The sequence below is a fragment of the Tamandua tetradactyla genome, chromosome 1, assembly GCF_023851605.1.
Source record: "Tamandua tetradactyla isolate mTamTet1 chromosome 1, mTamTet1.pri, whole genome shotgun sequence".
NCBI classification, from domain to species: domain Eukaryota; kingdom Metazoa; phylum Chordata; class Mammalia; order Pilosa; family Myrmecophagidae; genus Tamandua; species Tamandua tetradactyla.
In genome coordinates this window covers 14,426,293-14,444,774 of record NC_135327.1, presented here as the reverse complement: position 1 = coordinate 14,444,774, position 18,482 = coordinate 14,426,293, and the positions used below count along the sequence as shown (strand labels likewise).

Sequence of the window (18,482 nt, the reverse complement as noted above, 5' to 3'; positions counted from 1 at the left end):
GTAAAGTTAAGACATCAGCACTGCGGGTTGCATCCTAACATGCAGGATTGGACGAATTTGTTTTGTTAGTTATAGAGTAGATCATTGGTGCTGATGAGACAACTCTTTTTGTCTGGAATAATTTTAAGAAGTGGTCATTAGCACTGTTCTTTTCTGATTTCACTGTTTTGTTAGACTCTACAAAGTCAGGAGGACTTGCCAAGTTGTCCTATTGAATTTTGTAAGGAATTACTACAGGAACTTGAAATCTAAGGAGCAGACTGAGTTGTTTTTTTAGACTAGCAGGGATCAGTTGAACTTGAGTGGTTTGGGTCTGGAAATGCTAAAGTGGAACAAACTGAGTGAGACACAAATTATTATCCCAGAGAGTGTGTACAGTTGTGGAGGGTGCCTTGTTTATAGATCCAGTGTTAATAAACAAGAATAGGGCAGAGGAAGGGTTTGAGCCTCCTAAGGGGCTTTTCCTCTAATTGGACTGGGAGGGAGTATTATCTTTTTCTCACCTCTTATATAATTTCCTTGATAATAAGTATTATCATATTTTATCACCTCTTGTGTAACTTCCCTGATAATATGTATTGATAAGCAGCCCAGTTTATTAGACCCAGTTAAATATGCTCTAAAGAAAGTCAGATTAGGTAAAAAGTAACAAAATAGTAATTTAGGAAAAGGACCGCTTAATGTAATTTTTTAATCTTGTTTATGGATTTTGGGCGAATTCTTTGTCTCTGGAAGGTTAGGGATGGTTGTAGCCTGCTTTGAACATTTCTCCTGTGGCATAATAGTGTCTGTTAATGTTTAGTAGGTACTTAAATGTTTAATTGAGTATATTTTGTCTATCATATTAGTTTGAACTACAACTGGGATAAAATTAAGTCCAGGTTCATTCTAAGTAACTTAGTGCCAGCTGTTTGAGAAGGAGAAAAAGACTATTTTGTCTGTGTTTTGAAATTCATCTGTGTTCACTGAGCTGTATCTAATCACTGTCCTGGTCTAGGAATAAGAGAAAAAAGATTTAAAACAAAACAAAACGCATTTGTTCCATTGAGTCAGTGACAAACTCTGAATCTATACTGGTTCATTTTTCTTAAGGAAGCCTCTGAAATGACTTTTTAAAAAGCCATCTGCTTGCTGCATCTTGCTCCAATTTTTCCCTCTCTTTTTTTAAGTAACTTTGTTCCTCATGGACACATCTCATTGAAGATTAATGAGATTAATGCTCAGTTTCTATACCAAGAAACAAAGATCTAGAGCCAAAAAATAAAAGTAAGCCTGTTTCTTTTTCCAAGACCCATTGTATTATGGACCGTTTTGTGCCCAGCTGGTCTTTTCTACTTCATGGATTATTACACTTGTTCATTGCCCCAGTGGTGGACAAGTACTAAGGGAGTGAATGGGTTGGCCCTTCTACTCAAAATAGTACTATCAGAAACTGTTTTAGTAATTCTCAGAGAGACAGGCTCTCTGTTTTCCTATTAAACTAGGATGGGAGAGCCTTTTACCTTGTGAAATGAAATTGTAACTATAGTGGAAAAACCTATCACCCATGTCGATAGTCTGTTTGTGAAAAAATACTGTATGGGTGGTAGGCCACGTTGAATTTTCTCAAGAATGAGAGTTTATCTTTAGTTTGTTTCTCATTCATCTCTTCTGTCTTCAGATGACTGCTGTCTTCTGGGTCACGTTATATTACCCAGGAGTTGCTGACTGTAATTATGGACCCATTGCCACCTTGCTTTTTTGTATGTGTGTGGAAATTAGGAATTTATATAGAATCATTTAGTTGTAGAATTGATGAGATGTTTACCAGTCCTGGTGGGTAGCTGATTTCTTGTTTGACTTCTTAACTGAGGTATGAAAGTAGACAAAATATCCCCTGGAACATTATTAAAAAAATACTTTTCTTGATAAAACTTAGACTTTTATCCTGTTCCTATGTAAAATTACCATCATTATAAAATTTTTGTCCTTTTTTTTAAGAAAGTTCCTGGGTTTATGATGCATTTGCGAGCATGGTTTAGGACTAATCAAAGAAAAAATCTGATACCTCGCCTGCAAGACCTTAATGGCTAAAAAAAGACTTGATCAATCTGAATGTCTGTAGCATAGCTGAAGTATAAAGTTAGATCTTCCTCCCCATTTGACCTATTTAGCTTAAATAGGCTTTAGGGAAATGTGAGGCAGTAGTGAGGGCTTTGGCCATCTGTGTTAAGACTTGAATATAAGAATATTTATTGTAATGCTTTCATATTCTCTTAGTACTTTGACTTGCTTACCCTTTGACATACATGAGCTCATTTATTCCTGATAAATACTCAGTGGGGTAGGCTAGGCAGAGACCATTATCCTCATTTTACAGATGAGGAAACAGCTGCAAGGAAATAAAGAGGCTTACACAAGATCACATGGCTAGTGATAATTTTGGATAGTTCGGCTCACTAAAGATATAAAGCAAAGGTTCACAGATGAATATAACATGATCCCTGTCCTCAGACTGCTCTGACTCTTCATCTATTGCTCTTTCTGTTATACCCCACTATTTTAGTTTTCTGTGCCACTCAGTGCAGATACCATGAAATAGGTTGGTTTAAACAATGAAATTTTATTAGTTTACAGTTTGAGGCCAGGAAAACATCCAAATCAAGTTATCGTCAAGATGAGGCTTTCTTGCCGGGGACCGCTTTCTCTGTGGCTACCCAGCTATCAGCGATCCTTGGCTTCCCTTCTACATGGTTAGGCACATGGCAGCGTTTGCTGGTTTCTCCTTTCTCTTCTGGATTTCAGCTTCTTGTCTCTATGGCTTTCTCTCTTTGTCTTCCTTCTTTTTGTAAAGGACTCCAGTAATATCTTAAGGTTAAGATCCATGAGACAGTCACATGTTAACTGAAGTAGCATCATCAAAAGGTCCTACTTAAAATGAGTTCACACCCACATGAATGGATTAACTTTAGAACATGGTTTTCTGGGGTATATAGAGCTTTAAACCACCCTCTTTCTTGAGGCTATTGTTTAATTAATAATCATGATATTCTAGTGAATAAACATTTAATCATGCATGGTATGTTCTTCAAGGGATATAATCTAATACTTATTGCACACTTGGATTCAGGTTGTCCTATAGACATCTGACTATACAGTAACAAACATATATACATATTGCCACCCATATTAAAAACATGTGAATGGATAATGAGATTTTTACATCTCATATGGAAGAACTTGAAAAGTTTCTAAAATGTTTTTATTGGCGTTTCTTAAGATGAGGGGGAGGTGTCAGCATTTTGTTCTTCTTCCTGGAACCTGTAATAACTTATGATGGAAAGCAATGACAGTTCTTTCCTCTGTGATTGCAGCAGGGTTAGTAGTTAGGATTTACCTGAGTCTAGTCTTATTTAAACCTGGCATATATCCCCCTGTATATTAATATGAACTGTAGTGGCAAAAGCTTTGAATTTAAACATGCACCCTTACTATTGGACCTTTTAAGTTAGTTAACTACTCTGAACTTTGGTTTTCTTATCTGTAAAATGGGAATGATATTTACCTACAGCCCTGCTGTGATGATTCAGCACCATAGTGCCTGGCATAAGGACAACTTTAAAAATGATGGCTATTATAATGGTGACTATTGCAGACTTTAGAGAGGAAGAACTAGTCCCAACTAGTCAGGGGGAGCTCTAGGGTTTCTAGGGGTTAGCTTGTTAGACTGGTTTTTTTTTTTTTTTTTGTCTTTTTTTAATTGATTCAAACAACTTAAATATTTTGGTTTATTGAATGTCAAATATGACACATAGTCTTTGTCAACTGTTTTCTGGTTATTTTGTTAATATGGACTATAAGCATGAATGAGTTTTGCCCAAAGATCCTCAAACTCTTAATACACATTAAAATTTATAGTTCTCTTGTGTTTTGGCTAATAACACCTTTGAGAGGGAAAGAATAAGTCACTGGAAGCTTAATTACTTATTCTTGGTGGACAGCTGGTCTGTTAAAGATAAGTAAAGTAAACCTTCAAATAATTTTTCTTTCAACAAAAGATGTTCAGCAAATACCTGGAACATCAATGGTACTAAGTCCCATCATTCTTGTTAATATACCCTGCAACTTTCCTTTTCTTATGTTTCTTTCTAGTTCTAGTGAAACTGCCCTGTTCCTGACTGTTCTTGTCTTGTATCTGGACTCTGTTGTATGTAGTAGCTTTGGAACAGGTCTCCTTGCCTTCAGGTTTGGCTCCCATGCCACAACTAATTGCCTGTACATCCTGCCACCTACTTGTCCACCCTCATCCCTCAATGCAATGCTTTAGTGTATCCTGTACATGGCTGTTAGGTTATTCTTTCAAAACTATTATTTTCTTCATATAGTTATAATATTTTTGATCCCCTCTCCTTCCCCCCCCCCCCTTTTTTTTTTTTGGTATGTGTGCTGGTTTGAAGTGATGTATGGACCCTAGAAAAGCCATGCTTTAATCCTAATCCCATTTTGTAAAGGGAGCCATTTCTTCTAATCTCTGTTCATACTGTATGTTTGAAACTGTAATCAGATCATCTCCCTGGAGATGTGATTTAATCAAGAGTGGTTGTTAAGCTGGGTTAGGTGATGACATGTCTCCACCCATCTGGGTGGGTCTTGATAAGTTTCTGGAGTCCTATAAAAGAGGAAACATTTTGGAGAATGAAGGAGATTCGGAGAGACTCTGCAACACCACAAAGCAGAGAGTCCACGAGCCAGCGACCTTTGAAGGTGAAGAAGAAAAACGCCTCATGGGTAGCTTCCTGAAACAGGAAGCCAGGAGAGAAAGGTAGCAGATGATGCCGTGCTCGCCATGTGCCCTTCCAGCCAAGAGAGAAACTGACTGTTGTTTGCCATGTGCCTTCTCACTTGAGAGAGAAACCCTGCACTTCATTGGCCTTCTTGAACCAAGATATCTTTCCCTTGAATACCTTTGATTGGACATTTCGATTGACTTGTTCTAATTGGGACATTTTCTTGGCCTTAGTACTGTATACTAGTAACTTATTAAATTCCCCTTTTTAAAAGCCATTCTGTTTCTGGTATATTGCATTCAGGCAGCGAGCAAACTAGAACAGTATGCCTTTGTGTATTTCATCTCTCTGCCTTTATTCCTGTCGTTTTGCTTTCTAACCTAACTGCCCTCAATTTTTTTAGTTGCCTGTTTTTTGACCCATCTTCTAGTACTTCATTTCTGATTTCTTGGGTTGGTTTGGTTGCTCCTTTTTCAGGACAACTGCAATTCATACTGCCTGTATTCCTAATTCGTCACGTGTTAGTTATTGTCTGTGGTATATAATTTCTTTTTCTTCCTTGTTTTACAAGTGAGGAAACTGAGGCCCAGAATGAAGAATGGATTTGCCTTTTTCACCCTGAGAGCGTTATTCGTCTTAAGCTTGCAGTAATGCAGGTTGACAGAATAGGATGATTGTGTGCTCTGTGTATGTGTTTTCCAGGGTGAGGGAAGGGAAGCTTAGAAGCTTAGTTCTGCCATCTAGTTCCAAAAATAAATCCTTTTTTACTTTCCATGCTTTCTTTTTCTTTCTTCTATTTTTGCCTAGTGTTTGATTTTCATTGTTTTTCCTCCCTCTTAAGACTAAAGCAGTGCAACATTTGAGAGGAAGGAGGTTGGTGGGGTCTATTGCTAGTCCAATATAAATCCTTCTCGGTACGTTTTAAAGCTGTTTGTTGTGCTGTGATCTCTGAAGACTCCTTTGTGAACACCAGCCAAATTTTGTCTCAGAAACCATGGCTATCTTTGAAGGTGAACTGTACAGGGTAGTTAAGATTATACTGAGTTTCAAGAATTTAAATTATGAGATAAGGTTAAGGTTGTTGGCCTTTTTCTCACTGGGAGAGACCTCCCTAGTGATCTGTATAAAGTTTTGAAATTTATAAAAATGCAGTGAACCTATGATAAGTTGCCAGAAAGACAGCATAGGGAGATACTGAGTCAGTTAACAAAATTGGTTGAGCATTCACTATGGGTAGGACCCTGTTGTGGTGATTTGAGGCTATATGTACCCCACAAAAACATGTTCTTAAATCTGATTCATTCCTGTGGATGTAAAGCCATAGTAAGTAGGACAGTTTGATGAGGTTACTTCGGTTAAGGTGCAGGCCACCTCAATCAAGATGGGTCTTAATCCTATACTGGAGTCCTTTATAAACAGAATGAAATTCAAACGCAGAGAGAGAAAAGCCATAGGGAGCAGCTAGAAGCTGAATATCAGTGGAGCCTGGAAGAGAAGGAAGAGACCAGGAGGTGTCACCATGTGCCTTGCCATGTGACGTGCTAAAGACAGGGGTCGCCAGTAGCCAGCCACAGAACATCAGAGTCTGGGGAGAAGGCATCGCCTTGACTTTGAATTTTTTCCTAACCGCAAAACTGAGAGCAAATAAATTCTCATTGTTTAACTTGACCCATTTCATCATATTTGCTTGAGCAGTTCAGAAAACTAAAACACCTTTTGAAGAGATAGTAATAAAACCATGATATATTAAAGGCAAATGCAGATGAAGCTATTGAGGAAACAAATGGGAACCAAAGATTTTAATAAAGTGTCAGCATGTATGTGATACCCTTAACTTTTTTCACATGTGTCCATAGCTGTGGTTGATTTGCTTCAGGAATTAACAGATATAGATACCTTACATGAGAGTGAAGAGGGAGCAGAAGTACTCATTGATGCTCTGGTAAGTTGCACATCCCTTTGTTGCTTTGCAGGTGTGTTTAATGTGATGACATCTTCACCATTGTGTTAGGGGCAGGTGGGCATTAGGTAGTGCTCATTGGCAAGGCTGGAGGATGAGCAACATTGACGAGGGTGAAAAAGTAGAAATGCAACTTGAGGGTTATATTTTATTCTTCAGTATCTATGGGGTGCTGGGTTGTAGGGGTTTAACAATTATAAATATCTGCTGCAGGCATGCTTTTTCTCATTCATTTCGCTCTATTTAATCCTTACCACATTCTTCCATGCACAGGTGGGTATTATTCCTATTACTGTTTTACAGCTAGAATCTGAGACTTAGAGATGTAAAACAACTTGGCCAAGATCACACAACTGGGATTTGGACTTGTGTTTTCCTGAACTCCATATTCCTGTCCAGTCCTGTCTTGTCTTCCTGTTCATTCCCGCACCCCACCCCCCCTCCCCCCCTTTTTTTTTTTAACAAAATGCTTTTTTTAGGCTTTATAATCTTAAGGGCTAGGAGGACAGGTAGTAGTGTTACTTATTTTATAGATAGGTAGTCAGGGAGGAATCTGAGAATGTTAAAAGCAGGAACAAACCTAACTCATTTAGGTTTTGCAGAATTGCATCCTCTGCCTATAGAAGACAGGGCCAGTTGATTTCTGCATTCCATTTTTTGGAGCTTTAACAAGATCTCAGAAATCCTCCTCAGCTATTGTTCTAGGCAGCAACCAATCAAAAAGAGTTGCTATGTGAGATGAAGTCTGTCTACCAGGCCCTGTTTAGTCTGATCTCACTTTACATAGGAGGATACCCAGATGCAGAAGTTAAGCCTTCTACAGAGTCACTGAGCCAGTCCCTAATTTAACAGCTAAGATTAGAGCTTGATTCTTAACACAGATTCTCCTTCTTCTGGTATTCAGAGAGGTAAAGGGCCCTGCCCAAGGCACCAGCTGATCAGTCACAGAAGTGGATCTAGCCCAGCCTCTTCCCCTGATAACTTCTGTGGAGCTTTATCTATCCACCAAGCTTTCTCCCTGCTCACAGCTCTGTTGATTTCACTTGCCTTGCTTTGGCTGGCCTTTTCTCTCTGGTAAGAATGTTGGTAGGTATTGATTTTGATGCTGTTTGCCGAGTTTGTCAAAGATTGCTGTAGTCATTTATATTAAAGGCACCTAGGTTGCTCCTTAGGCTGCTTTGTGGCCCCACCAAGACTTGCTGAATCAGGATGCACTGGACTGGAGCCCCAAATAATTGTTAAACCACACTGCTATACTGCCTACCTCCCTCTCACCTTTTCTCTCTTAAGGGTCTTGACACTAGAAATTTCCCATGTGTCATGCTTGCTGCTGGCATTTGGTGTGAATAAAGGGGTTATGAACCCACTGGATATGAAGAACTGTCTCTTACAAAGAACAAGGCTGGAGCCCAGCAGGACCAATTGTGACAATATGATGAAAATTTCTATGGCCATTTTTCTTTAAAGCTTTTTCCTAGAGCAAACTGCCACTTTTGTAGAATACTGGATCTTTATTTTTCCTTTGAATCACTGTGCAAAAAGAAAAGGATGATGTAGGGGTGTTCTTTTGTTTTGAGAAGCATTTGAAGGAAGGCAGTGGCACTTGCTCCCTCATTGTGTCCCCACAGTGTCATTTGTGCAGGCTTGCCTTCTAGAGGTTAATTGCAGTGGCCCTGAGTGAGCCTTCCTGTCTGGTCCCTGGGCTGATTTTAATTACCATCCTTTCCCTGTGTGAATAAAAGAGACTAAAGCAGCTAGCTAGCCTGGCTGCTGTTTGTAAAATGTACCCAGAAACAGCAATTCACACAAAAGCCCCCTTTATGTTTTCTATGTTACCAAGCCCACCAGCAAATGCTGGATCTTGCAGATTTAATGTTTGGAAAGAAACAGTTTGCTCTCAGTCTGGAGAGCCATTAAGTAGCTGCTGTTCAGGGTTTTTCATTTATTTTATTTAGAACTTTATTATTATTATAATATTTTAAACGATTTTGACCCTTTTAGCTTTTTACTGGTGGGGCTGGTGTGATTCAAACAGTTGAACATTTTTGGAGTCTAATATGTTATTTACTTGTCTGCAACCAGTCAGAAGCCATCAGTAAATGTCAGAGAGCAGAGGAGGTGGGTGGTCTTCCATTTATTTTTTTCAACCATTGTGCTACATTCAGGAAGAGGTTTAACACATATTTGCAGTATTACAAGTCCAGCTGTCTTTGTAGTTTTAATTTGGGGCCAATATCAGAGGCCTGGAATTGCATGAGCAGAGGCTAGAGGGCATGTAGCAGAATTTATTGTGGTGTGCAATTTCCCGTTATTGCCTTGGTTTTTTTCCCAGTTGGAAGTCCTAAGCAATATAATAGCACATCCTTGGGTTAAGAATGGTATCCTGGCATTCTCAGGGATCTTTGGGGTTTTGAAATCTGGTTCAAAGCCACTGCTCTTACTAACATAAAAGGTGAATATTTGTGCTCTGTAACAAGTTGGTTTGGTAGCCTGGAAAAAATAGACTCTTTTTTTCTGAAGAGTAGTAAATGTGAGAGTGTACTACTTTGATGGCAATTCTCTGGCATACTTCTCTAAAGAAGACTTTGGACTCCTTGAGAGTAGTGATTGAATTGCAATCATTTCTCCACTTATTAGACTCAAAACTTGCCATATGCTTGGTAGTTCCATGCCTTTGCTGACACTTTGCCTTCAGCTTGTTATGCCTTGCTTCCCCTAGGCTGGCAGGAATACTGCTACTCAGAATTGAAAATCTAAGTTAAACTTGTCTCTTCTCTTTTGAAGTTTTTTCACTCATCATCTTAGCAGAATTTGTGTTCCCTCAACATTTTGTATCACGTGGCATCTGTCACATCAGATTGTAGACATCTGTTTATAAGTTTGTCTTTGTGGAGTTGTGAGCTCCGCTAGGGGAGTAGTCAAAGTGCTGGCTCTTTCACTTACCAGTTTTGTGTCCATAACCTGATGAACCTCTCAGCTCAGCGAAGGAGTCATGTCATGGTCTTACCTAACACTTTAAAAGGACCACTCTGGCAGCTGTGTGAATAATGGAATGGAGAACCAAGAGTGAAAGAAGGTAGACAAATTAGGAGGCTTTTGTGGAGATCCAGGTGAGAAGTGATGGTTGCCTGAACTAGAATAGTGGTGTGGAAATGAACAGAAGGCAGATGCATTTGAGATATGATATGTTTTGGAGGTATAGTGGAAAGACTTGTTGATGGTTTAGATATTGGGGATAAAGGAAAGAAAAGAATCAAGACTTCAGGTTTATGGCTTAGCAACTCAATGGATGTCAGTATTATTTGGTGAGATGTGAGAAGCTGGGAAAGAAAACATGTTTTTATTCTTGTTAAATATCCAGGTAAAGATTTCAGCTTACTATGTTTGCCCTATTAATGTTAAAATATTATTAGATAGGTTGTAAACAGGCGTATGTTTGACATTATGACCGTTTTACCATATGCATCCTTAAAACATATTGCTTTATCAAGGACTAATAGGATTTTTGTAAATTATTGTTTTTTAAAATATGAAATGTCTGGAACTCTTAGTAGGTAGAAAAACTCGTAACTGTAGAGGAAACTTCTTGGCAGATTATAAAACTGAATAGAAAAAGAGTCCTTCTGCAAACTCCCTCATCTGTCTTTTAAAAATGTCTTCTCTTGTATCCATCCTATTTGGTCAAGTGGAAAAGACTGTCTGATCATGCCTTTGAACTTTGTTTTAAGAAGGTCCTGTTGTTTTGGAGATTGTTTTGGAGACACACTACAAGCAGAAATAACCAGTAACTTATCAGATAATGTCAAGCCTTAATATAGTCTTGATTTTCAAGGCCAGAGCTGTTTTCCCTGACTGGTGCTTTAATCAGGCTTAGTCACTGGCCCCCCAAAAAACAGGCATGAAGGTATGGACTCAGGGGGTTAGAGGGAATAGCAGAATGCTAACTTGTGCTTCTTGCTAAATGATAGCCAGCACTATATATAACGTAAATATTTTTCCAAGTGTTTTCTGAGCTAAATGTAGTTTGACTACTTTTGGCATCCTTGCAATCAGATAAAAATCGCATTTAACCCAGCTAAACATAAAGTTGCATACTTTGCAAGCTTAAAAAGGCCGCCTGCTAAAAGTTAGATTTCTACAACCAGCTCCTAATTATCTGTAACCATTCAGCTCTGGGATTCAGATGTGTTGCTACTGTCCCCATCACTTTCCAGACACCAGAGCTGAGAAGCATAACTAAGAATCAAGGGAGAAAAAAAATAGTGCAGATAAAGCAGCAATCAGCAATTGAAACTAGTGAAGCAGTTTACAAAACTGACAAGCAGTGTGATACCCAGCGGAGTTGCAGTGTCTGCTGCTTTAGGATTCAGGGAGATTATAAGTCAATCAGGGTGATCTAGAGAACAAACCACGATATGGTTCATATTTTTCTCCCAGATGTTTTTCTGTGTTCTTTCACTCATCCAAATTGTCCAATTAATTAAGGAAAACATTGCAGTGGATTTCTTTGGTGAAGTTTTTGCGGGTTGTGAGATATAAGGGCAAGATTTTATATCACCTCATGTAAGAGGGGAAAACAGCTTTCTGTTATATTTATGTGCAGTCTTGACTGGCATCAGTACCCCCTCAAATAGGCAGCCAGCCTGCCTTTCACTGTTCCTCACACTGGGGTGTAAAGGAGGGCCTAGAAAAAGCCAGTCCATTTGTGATTCAGGTGTTACAGATTTGTCAGTAGCTTCGCATTTCTCCCCTCTCCTTGCCTTGTACCCAGACAGAGTAAGAAGGCCTTATGTCAAGATCTGTCCTTCAGGTTCCATCTTCGGATACCAGGCTTAGTTTGAATTGTGCCAGTCCATATCTAGTAGAGTGTCTTACGAGCTCAGAAAGTACCAGTTGAATGAGATAACTTCCTTCTCTCCTCTTTCTTCTAGCTTTTTCCCTTTACTGAAATGATAGGGTATAATGGGAAAGAATAGAGTTCTGGAGTCTGTGACTTCTGCCACCAGTTTTGTGACTTTTGTCAACTTCATTGTATTCTGAGCCTTTGTTGTCCACCTGTAAGAGCTGTGAAGTTTACAAGAGGGTAAATGGAGCTTATCTATGTGTACAAAGTAAGTTTTCTGTCAGTTTATTTAAATTTACTGACTCTGCTAGAAGTAAATAGACTAATATAAAAGATGAATATAATGTGAGGTGCTACCTTTAAGGAACTTGGGTTTTTCTTAGTGAATAGTTAGGTATCAGAAGGGGTAAGGGGCTAGATTCAGACTCTACATGCTGTTTCTATAGTTCCTATGAACCACATCCAGGGTAATGCGGGTCACATGTTTTCACTTTATAACTTGTTCCCATTTCTGAAGTGAGGAAACTGAGGCACTGAGAGAGAGGATGTACTAGGAGTTTGCAGCAGAACCTTCTTCAGATAAGAAATTTCCTTATTGGTTACCTACTTAGAACTCTGATACCATATACTCACTTGTTGATAATGGAGAATTAGGTGTATCCTTACTTATTCCCTTCTTGCTGGGCCTCAGGGCTACTCAAGGGCACTCTTCCTAAGAACACAAATTGTACACAGAATGTAACATGAAGTGGCGAAAGCATTATTTTACTTACGAGAAGGAAGACTGGTTTTTACTTTTGCTTGTGGTGCCACACGTAAGTAGCTATGTCATCTTGACTAAGTCATTTACCTCTTGAAAATCAGTAGCAGGATGTGGCTACTGATAGTGTCCCATCTCAAAATGTGTGGGTCAGATGGAATAAGGGAAATATATTTGCTTTGTAATGCATTTAATGTAATACAAATATAAGATATTTTTATGATGTTGATATCATTATTTTCAAAAAAGTCTTCTGAAGTAATAATTTTATAGAAGTTTAGCATGGAAAAGAATATTTTGAGTTTAACCCTGAATTTTGAGATCAGTATAAAGTGTGGCTAGTTAACTTTCCAACTAAAAGTTTCTTAGTGCTATGGTCTAGAAACATGTTTTTTTACTTGAAAAAACTGCTGATCTGTTTTAAGAAAGCGTTTTGGTAAGGTGTAAAGTACCACAGAGAAATGGAAAAAGCACTGGCCTTGGTTTCAGAAAGTCTAGGCACAAGGGCTAGCTAGCGGTCACTCAGTGACTTACAGTTAGTTGTGTAAACTGTGAATTTTACTTTGTCTCAATAAGCTTCAATTTACTCATCTCCAGTTAGAGATAATGATGTCTCCTTTCCTTGCTTCAGGTCACTTTAAGGCTCAAAAGAGATAATGGGATGAGGAAGACATTGTAAACCATAGATTGCTGGTTATTTACTTTGTTCACTGAAATAATGGAAAAGTGGGTAGGGGGATGGGAACATATGGGATACTGTTTTGTGACACGTGCCCCTCTTTCCTCTTGCTTCCCTGTTCCTGAAGGTGGATGGGCAGGTGGTAGCGCTGCTGGTGCAGAATTTGGAGCGCCTGGATGAGTCTGTGAAAGAAGAGGCGGATGGCGTCCATAATACTCTGGGTGAGTTGAAGGGTGCTCAGTATTCCCTGAGTTTCTGGTGTTTATTTTGGGTTTGGTGGTCATTTCCCTTCTCCCTTAATAATAGAATTAATAGCAGAGTGTTTTTCTGTTTCTGCTCCCAAACTGCCTTGTCAGAAATGAAGTCCTCCATGTGAATTTCATATAACTAGAGCTTTGGTTTGGCTTATAGGTAATAAAAGCAGAAACCTACTAAGTAAATAATCTTCTTGGATGAAAGTCACTGGCTCCTTTTAACGGGGCTTTGCCTCCAAGTTAGAAAGAAGTCTATGTAGAGTGAAGGTTTTGCTTTGGGGAGTGTATATTTTACCATTTTAAATTCCCTTATGTTGGTTTTTTCCCCTACTTTCCTTCAGTAGAACTGCAAATTTTTGAACAACTTTGTACCTTTATAGGATATTTTATTTGAAAAAAGAGTTAGTGTTTCTTTTTCTTATATAGTTTGCCATGTAAACTGAGTTGAAATACTAACTTGGCTGCCCCTTCTTCTTATATTCATTTAAGTGGATTCCTCTGCAGTATTTCTCCTTCTCCTCAAATCTCCCCAGTCCTTCCCCTTGCAAAGTTGCCCACCCAATAACCTATTTAAAATTGTGCTTTTGGATAGTCCTCTTTATCACCAGTTGCTGTCTTATAATAGCAGAGGTGACACATCTGTAAGCAGAGCTTGAGAAATGAACGGTGGAAGCAAAAATTTTGATGAGATTTTTTTCTGTTTTCTTTTGTGTTTACCACAGGTTTCTCTTGTAGTTCTAGACTCTCCTCAGTGAGAAATATCATAAAGAAGAGGGAAGATGTAGCACCTAGGGAGTAAAAGAAGAGAGAATATAACAATCTGTAATTAGGGGGTTGGTATTAGCTGTCTAGAGCCAGAATTTGTCATTGCTATCTGTTAGCCTAATACTGGATTTTGCTGAATGGAAAGCTTATCAAAATTCTTAACTGGCTATCAGTAAAAGGGGTCTGGTCCAATGGAGAAAACACCAAACTACAGAGATCTGTTTTAGTTTTAATTTGTTCACCTACCAACAGTTGAAGAGATTCATCACTTTTCCCTTGTTGAATGTCTGATGTTAGGCACTGTGCTAACGTCACAGTGAATTTAAGCACGGTCGTGGGCCTTATGGGGCAGACTGATGGGAAAGTCTTGAACAGAATGGAAAAATAATACAGGATTATAAATAGTATAATAGGAGTCAGTGAAAAGCGCTGTGGGAATGAAGAAGAGGGATCTACACGTTACTGGTTAGGAGCAGGAAGCAGATTGAAGCTGAATATGAAGACAGTAGCATTCTGGGGGGGGCAGAGAAGTGTGAGAAGGGACCTTCGGCAAGAAAGCTTCGTCTTCAGTCTTGGAAACATGGATGGGCACAGGTTTGGGGAAAAGGTAAAAAATGTACTAGCGCTGGGGCACAGGTGTGTGAGGTAGGAGTTGTAGGAGATGAGGCTGGGGGAGTTAATTTGCCCAAATTAATGAAGACCTTTTAACCATGGCAAGAAGTTTGGATTTGATTCTGTTGGGTAATAGGAAGCCATCTAAAATTTAAACAGAAGAGTAAGACGAGATAAAGACATAGGAAATTAAAATGAATGACTTGATTTTCTTAGAAAATGTGAGAAACTAATTTAGGGTATTATACTGGTCATTTCTCGAGGGTCTCCTTGCTACTCTGCTCCCACAGCTTTGTATTACCTCTCCCTGAGAAGAGTGTCCCTTCATTCTTTAACTTGCAGTTGTCCAGACTGATTTGGGTGGGGGAAGGTGAGGAAGACGGTAGGAGGTGTGGTATTTCTTCAGCCCTTTCTCCTTCAAAATTCAAACCCATTTCTGAGCACTGTGCCTAGAGTACACAGAACTCTATCTGCTTTATGATAGTCATATATTCTAGGATATGAAATGGAAAGGGCTCTTTAGGAAATGAAAGCATGGATGTGTTAGAGTGGGACTCTAGGTGATTTTTTTTTCAATGCCCTCTTTTTTCGTATCATAGTCATTCATTACCTTTTCCTTTGTTTTGTTTTTTTAACCTCTTAATTTTTCTGTTAAGCAGCACTTTGGCTATTGAAGAAGATAGCAGAACTAGTCTATATGCTTCTGAGAACCTGACATTTACCTTAGCCAGCACAGCCTCCCCTCTATGCACATTATTTTGTTACATTAGGAAGATTGTGCTTGCCCCCACGGCAATATCCTTGTTTCCACGTGTTAGAGAGAAAGAGATCTGAAAATGGGTTAGTCTGAAAAAGAAGGGACCAGATTTGTCTTTTCCTGATTATTTCCTACAGCTTCTGCCTAGCTTCTTGTCTTTCTGGTTACAAGTCTTTGGGACTCCAGTACAATGGGTACTGAGAGGGACCTCTTAGATAGCCATTATTTTTTGTGGTATAATCTAGTGTTTTCTCTACTAGCACAAAAAATACACCAGCTATTCCTTATGTGATGTTTGTCATTTCTAGCTGTGAGTTGTAGTTGTAAATGTAAAATAACTTGAAGGAGGAAAAAAAAAGTATAGCAACTGTCTGGTTAATTTAAAAATGACAACAGTTTCTAGTGGGAAAGAATAGAGGGAAGAGGAAAAAATATACATGTCATGAGAAGAAAGTTTTTTTGCAGATGGAAAGGAAATTGCCCTCTTAAATGATTTGTGTCTTCCTTCAGCTATTGTGGAAAACATGGCTGAGTTCCGACCAGAGATGTGTACGGAGGCTGCCCAACAGGGTCTTCTCCAGTGGCTGCTGAAAAGGCTGAAGGTGAGTTTGGCTTCACATGAAACTGTAGCTCAAACCTCTCTTCTCTGAGCATGGTTGATGCTGGGTCATTGGCCTAGATTGTTACCCATATCATCTAGTTTGGGTATCTTTTAGTACAATTTCGTCTTTCTTTGTTTACTTTAGAAGACAGCACTTACCAATAGCCTTTAATACATCTGAAAATAATACAAGCATGCTGTAAATACAAACAGATTCATATGATTTGGATGGTATAAAAGTGAAAGTAAATTTTCCCCTCTTCTGTTCCCTTCCCATCCCACTTCCCAGAAGCAGCCACTGTTAATATTTTATGTAACCTTCCAGAAAATTTCCTTGAGTATATAAGTGTGTATGTGTTTCACAGACAGAACCATACAGTGTTTCCTTTTACAGTTTTTAATGGCTGACTCATATTTCATTTTACAAAATTAATTTAATCCTATTTGTAAGTTTTTCACTATTATGCACAGAGCTGCAGTGAATATCCTTATATACACACATTGGTTTTTTCCTTTACTTCTCTTAGTTTATAGGATAAACTAAATTCCTAGAAGTGGAATTGAAGGGTAAGTATTACAAAACTGTCTTCCATAGAGGTTACCCCTCTGTTTGGAGAGTGTATATTTCACTCTACTGCTAGCAACATAGGGTCTTATCAAGTGAAAACTTATTTTATTGTTTTAATTTGGAATTTAAAAATCAAGTAAAGTGGATTGGCCTTTTTTTTTATTATTAGCCATGTTTCTTAGTCTCTGTTAGCTTCCTGTTTATATCCTTTGTCCGTTTTTCTGTTGGATTGTTCATTTGCTTTCCATTTAACATAGTCCTTTTGAGCATCTTTTTAATTGCTAGTGGTATTCTACAGGTAAATGAGGAAAGAAGAGGCAAGAGTTCTCTCAGGATAGATGAGAAGCAGTTTGAAACTGCTTATATGCTACTGACATGAATTGTCCAGCAGGCAAGGATTCCCGACATTTTGGTGAGAAAGAATCACTTGTTATTTGTAGCTAGAATGATTCTCTGAGCTGTCATACCTTTTTTGGGCCTCAGGGTATTATAGAGCTCAGAAAGTCTGAGTTGTTATCAGGTCACACTTTATCCCCATTGTCTTGGCAGGGCTAAGGGAAAAAGTTCTGTAGAACTACCTAAGATATATGCCCATGGTTCCCTCCCTTTCTGACATTCTAGGTCTTTTCCAATCCTCTTTATTAAACTGATTGTTCCCATTTAATCTATAACACAGACTTAGATAATTTATTGTTTTGAGCATATTCAGCTAGCCTGATATTGCTATCAGTTGGTTTAGGCACATTTGCAGAGAATGAACTTGATGCATAGTTTAGTGAACTGTAAGCCTCTTTTCCTCCCACCCCACCCTCTTTCCTCTCAGTCCTGTAGATAGCTGGTGGTTAATTCATGCGTTGCCGTCTTTGCAACTTCCTTTTACCTTCTCTCTTAAGTCTAGATATCCCTTTGAAATTGGACTTGTTTCCCCATGTAATTTCCCTTTAATTCTCCTAAGCTAAATTTCTTCTTTCCTTAGTACCCAGCACATTTTTATTCTCCAAACACTCGAGACATTCTGGAAGTGAGAAGTGGGAAGGAGAAAATAGAACACAGGGTTAAAGGAATAGGGTAAATGACAGGGACCTGAGTTATATTAGTGGGGTGCCCATAGGCTGGGACCCCAACCTTAAAATATACAAAATAATCCACTTGCCTGTGAAGGCAGGACAAATTTTTCTCAGTTACGTGAGAGTCTGCCTGCTCAAGGCCCTCTTCACCTGGCCCAGTCTGATCCTTCTAGTTCTCAATTTTGGAACAGTGACCTTCTTACCTTTCAGACATCTCTTTTACTTCTCCTGCTCTGCAAAAGGCAAAATTATTTTGACTTCTGTGTTGGTATTTGCTCATGCTACTTCCTCCACTAGGAATGACTTCTTTCTTTCTTCTCTATTTTGAAGTTAACCCAAACTTCATCAAACAGCTTAAATCCCCACTCTTCCATGTAAATTTCATCGTTTGGCAGAGAAGTTTAGATTAGAAAGGAAATTTCTATCACAGATAAGAAATAAAAAATTGAGACATATGAAGATTAAATGCCTTGCCTAAACCCATTCAGCTAGAGATAGAGCTAGAATTAAAACCCAAGTCTATACTATACTAAACCTAAATATCCTCTTTATTTTCTTAAACTCATCAGTTTCCTTTTTTCCTGATTTTTTTTGTGGAAATTAGCAGATCTGGCTTCAAACATATACCCATGGTTGTGTAACACTTACCATCTTCTCTCACTGGTTTTCAAAGTGAAGTTTCTGGGATAGCAGCATCAGCATGACCTGCAACTTGTTAGAAATGTACATTTTGGGACCTAACCCCATATCCACGGAATCTCCATGGCTCGTCATGGAGGCCAGCAGTCTGTGTTTTACCAAGCCCTTTAGGTGAATGGCCTATGCATTTAGGTAATGCATAGTGACGACA

The 18,482-nt window shown here is 38.7% G+C and overlaps 1 protein-coding gene across 3 annotated transcripts in view; it reads left to right on the top strand.

The window, feature by feature from the left end:
• Positions 1–18,482, top strand: part of CTNNBL1 (catenin beta like 1) — a 256,473-nt gene that overhangs the window by 93,027 nt on the left and 144,964 nt on the right. For all 3 annotated transcript variants that reach the window (XM_077169106.1, XM_077169116.1, XM_077169098.1), the window contains 3 exons: positions 6,613–6,708; positions 13,136–13,229; positions 15,907–15,998. In XM_077169106.1, coding sequence (XP_077025221.1) covers positions 6,613–6,708; positions 13,136–13,229; positions 15,907–15,998 — 282 coding nt within the window. The remainder of the gene's footprint in view (positions 1–6,612; positions 6,709–13,135; positions 13,230–15,906; positions 15,999–18,482) is intronic.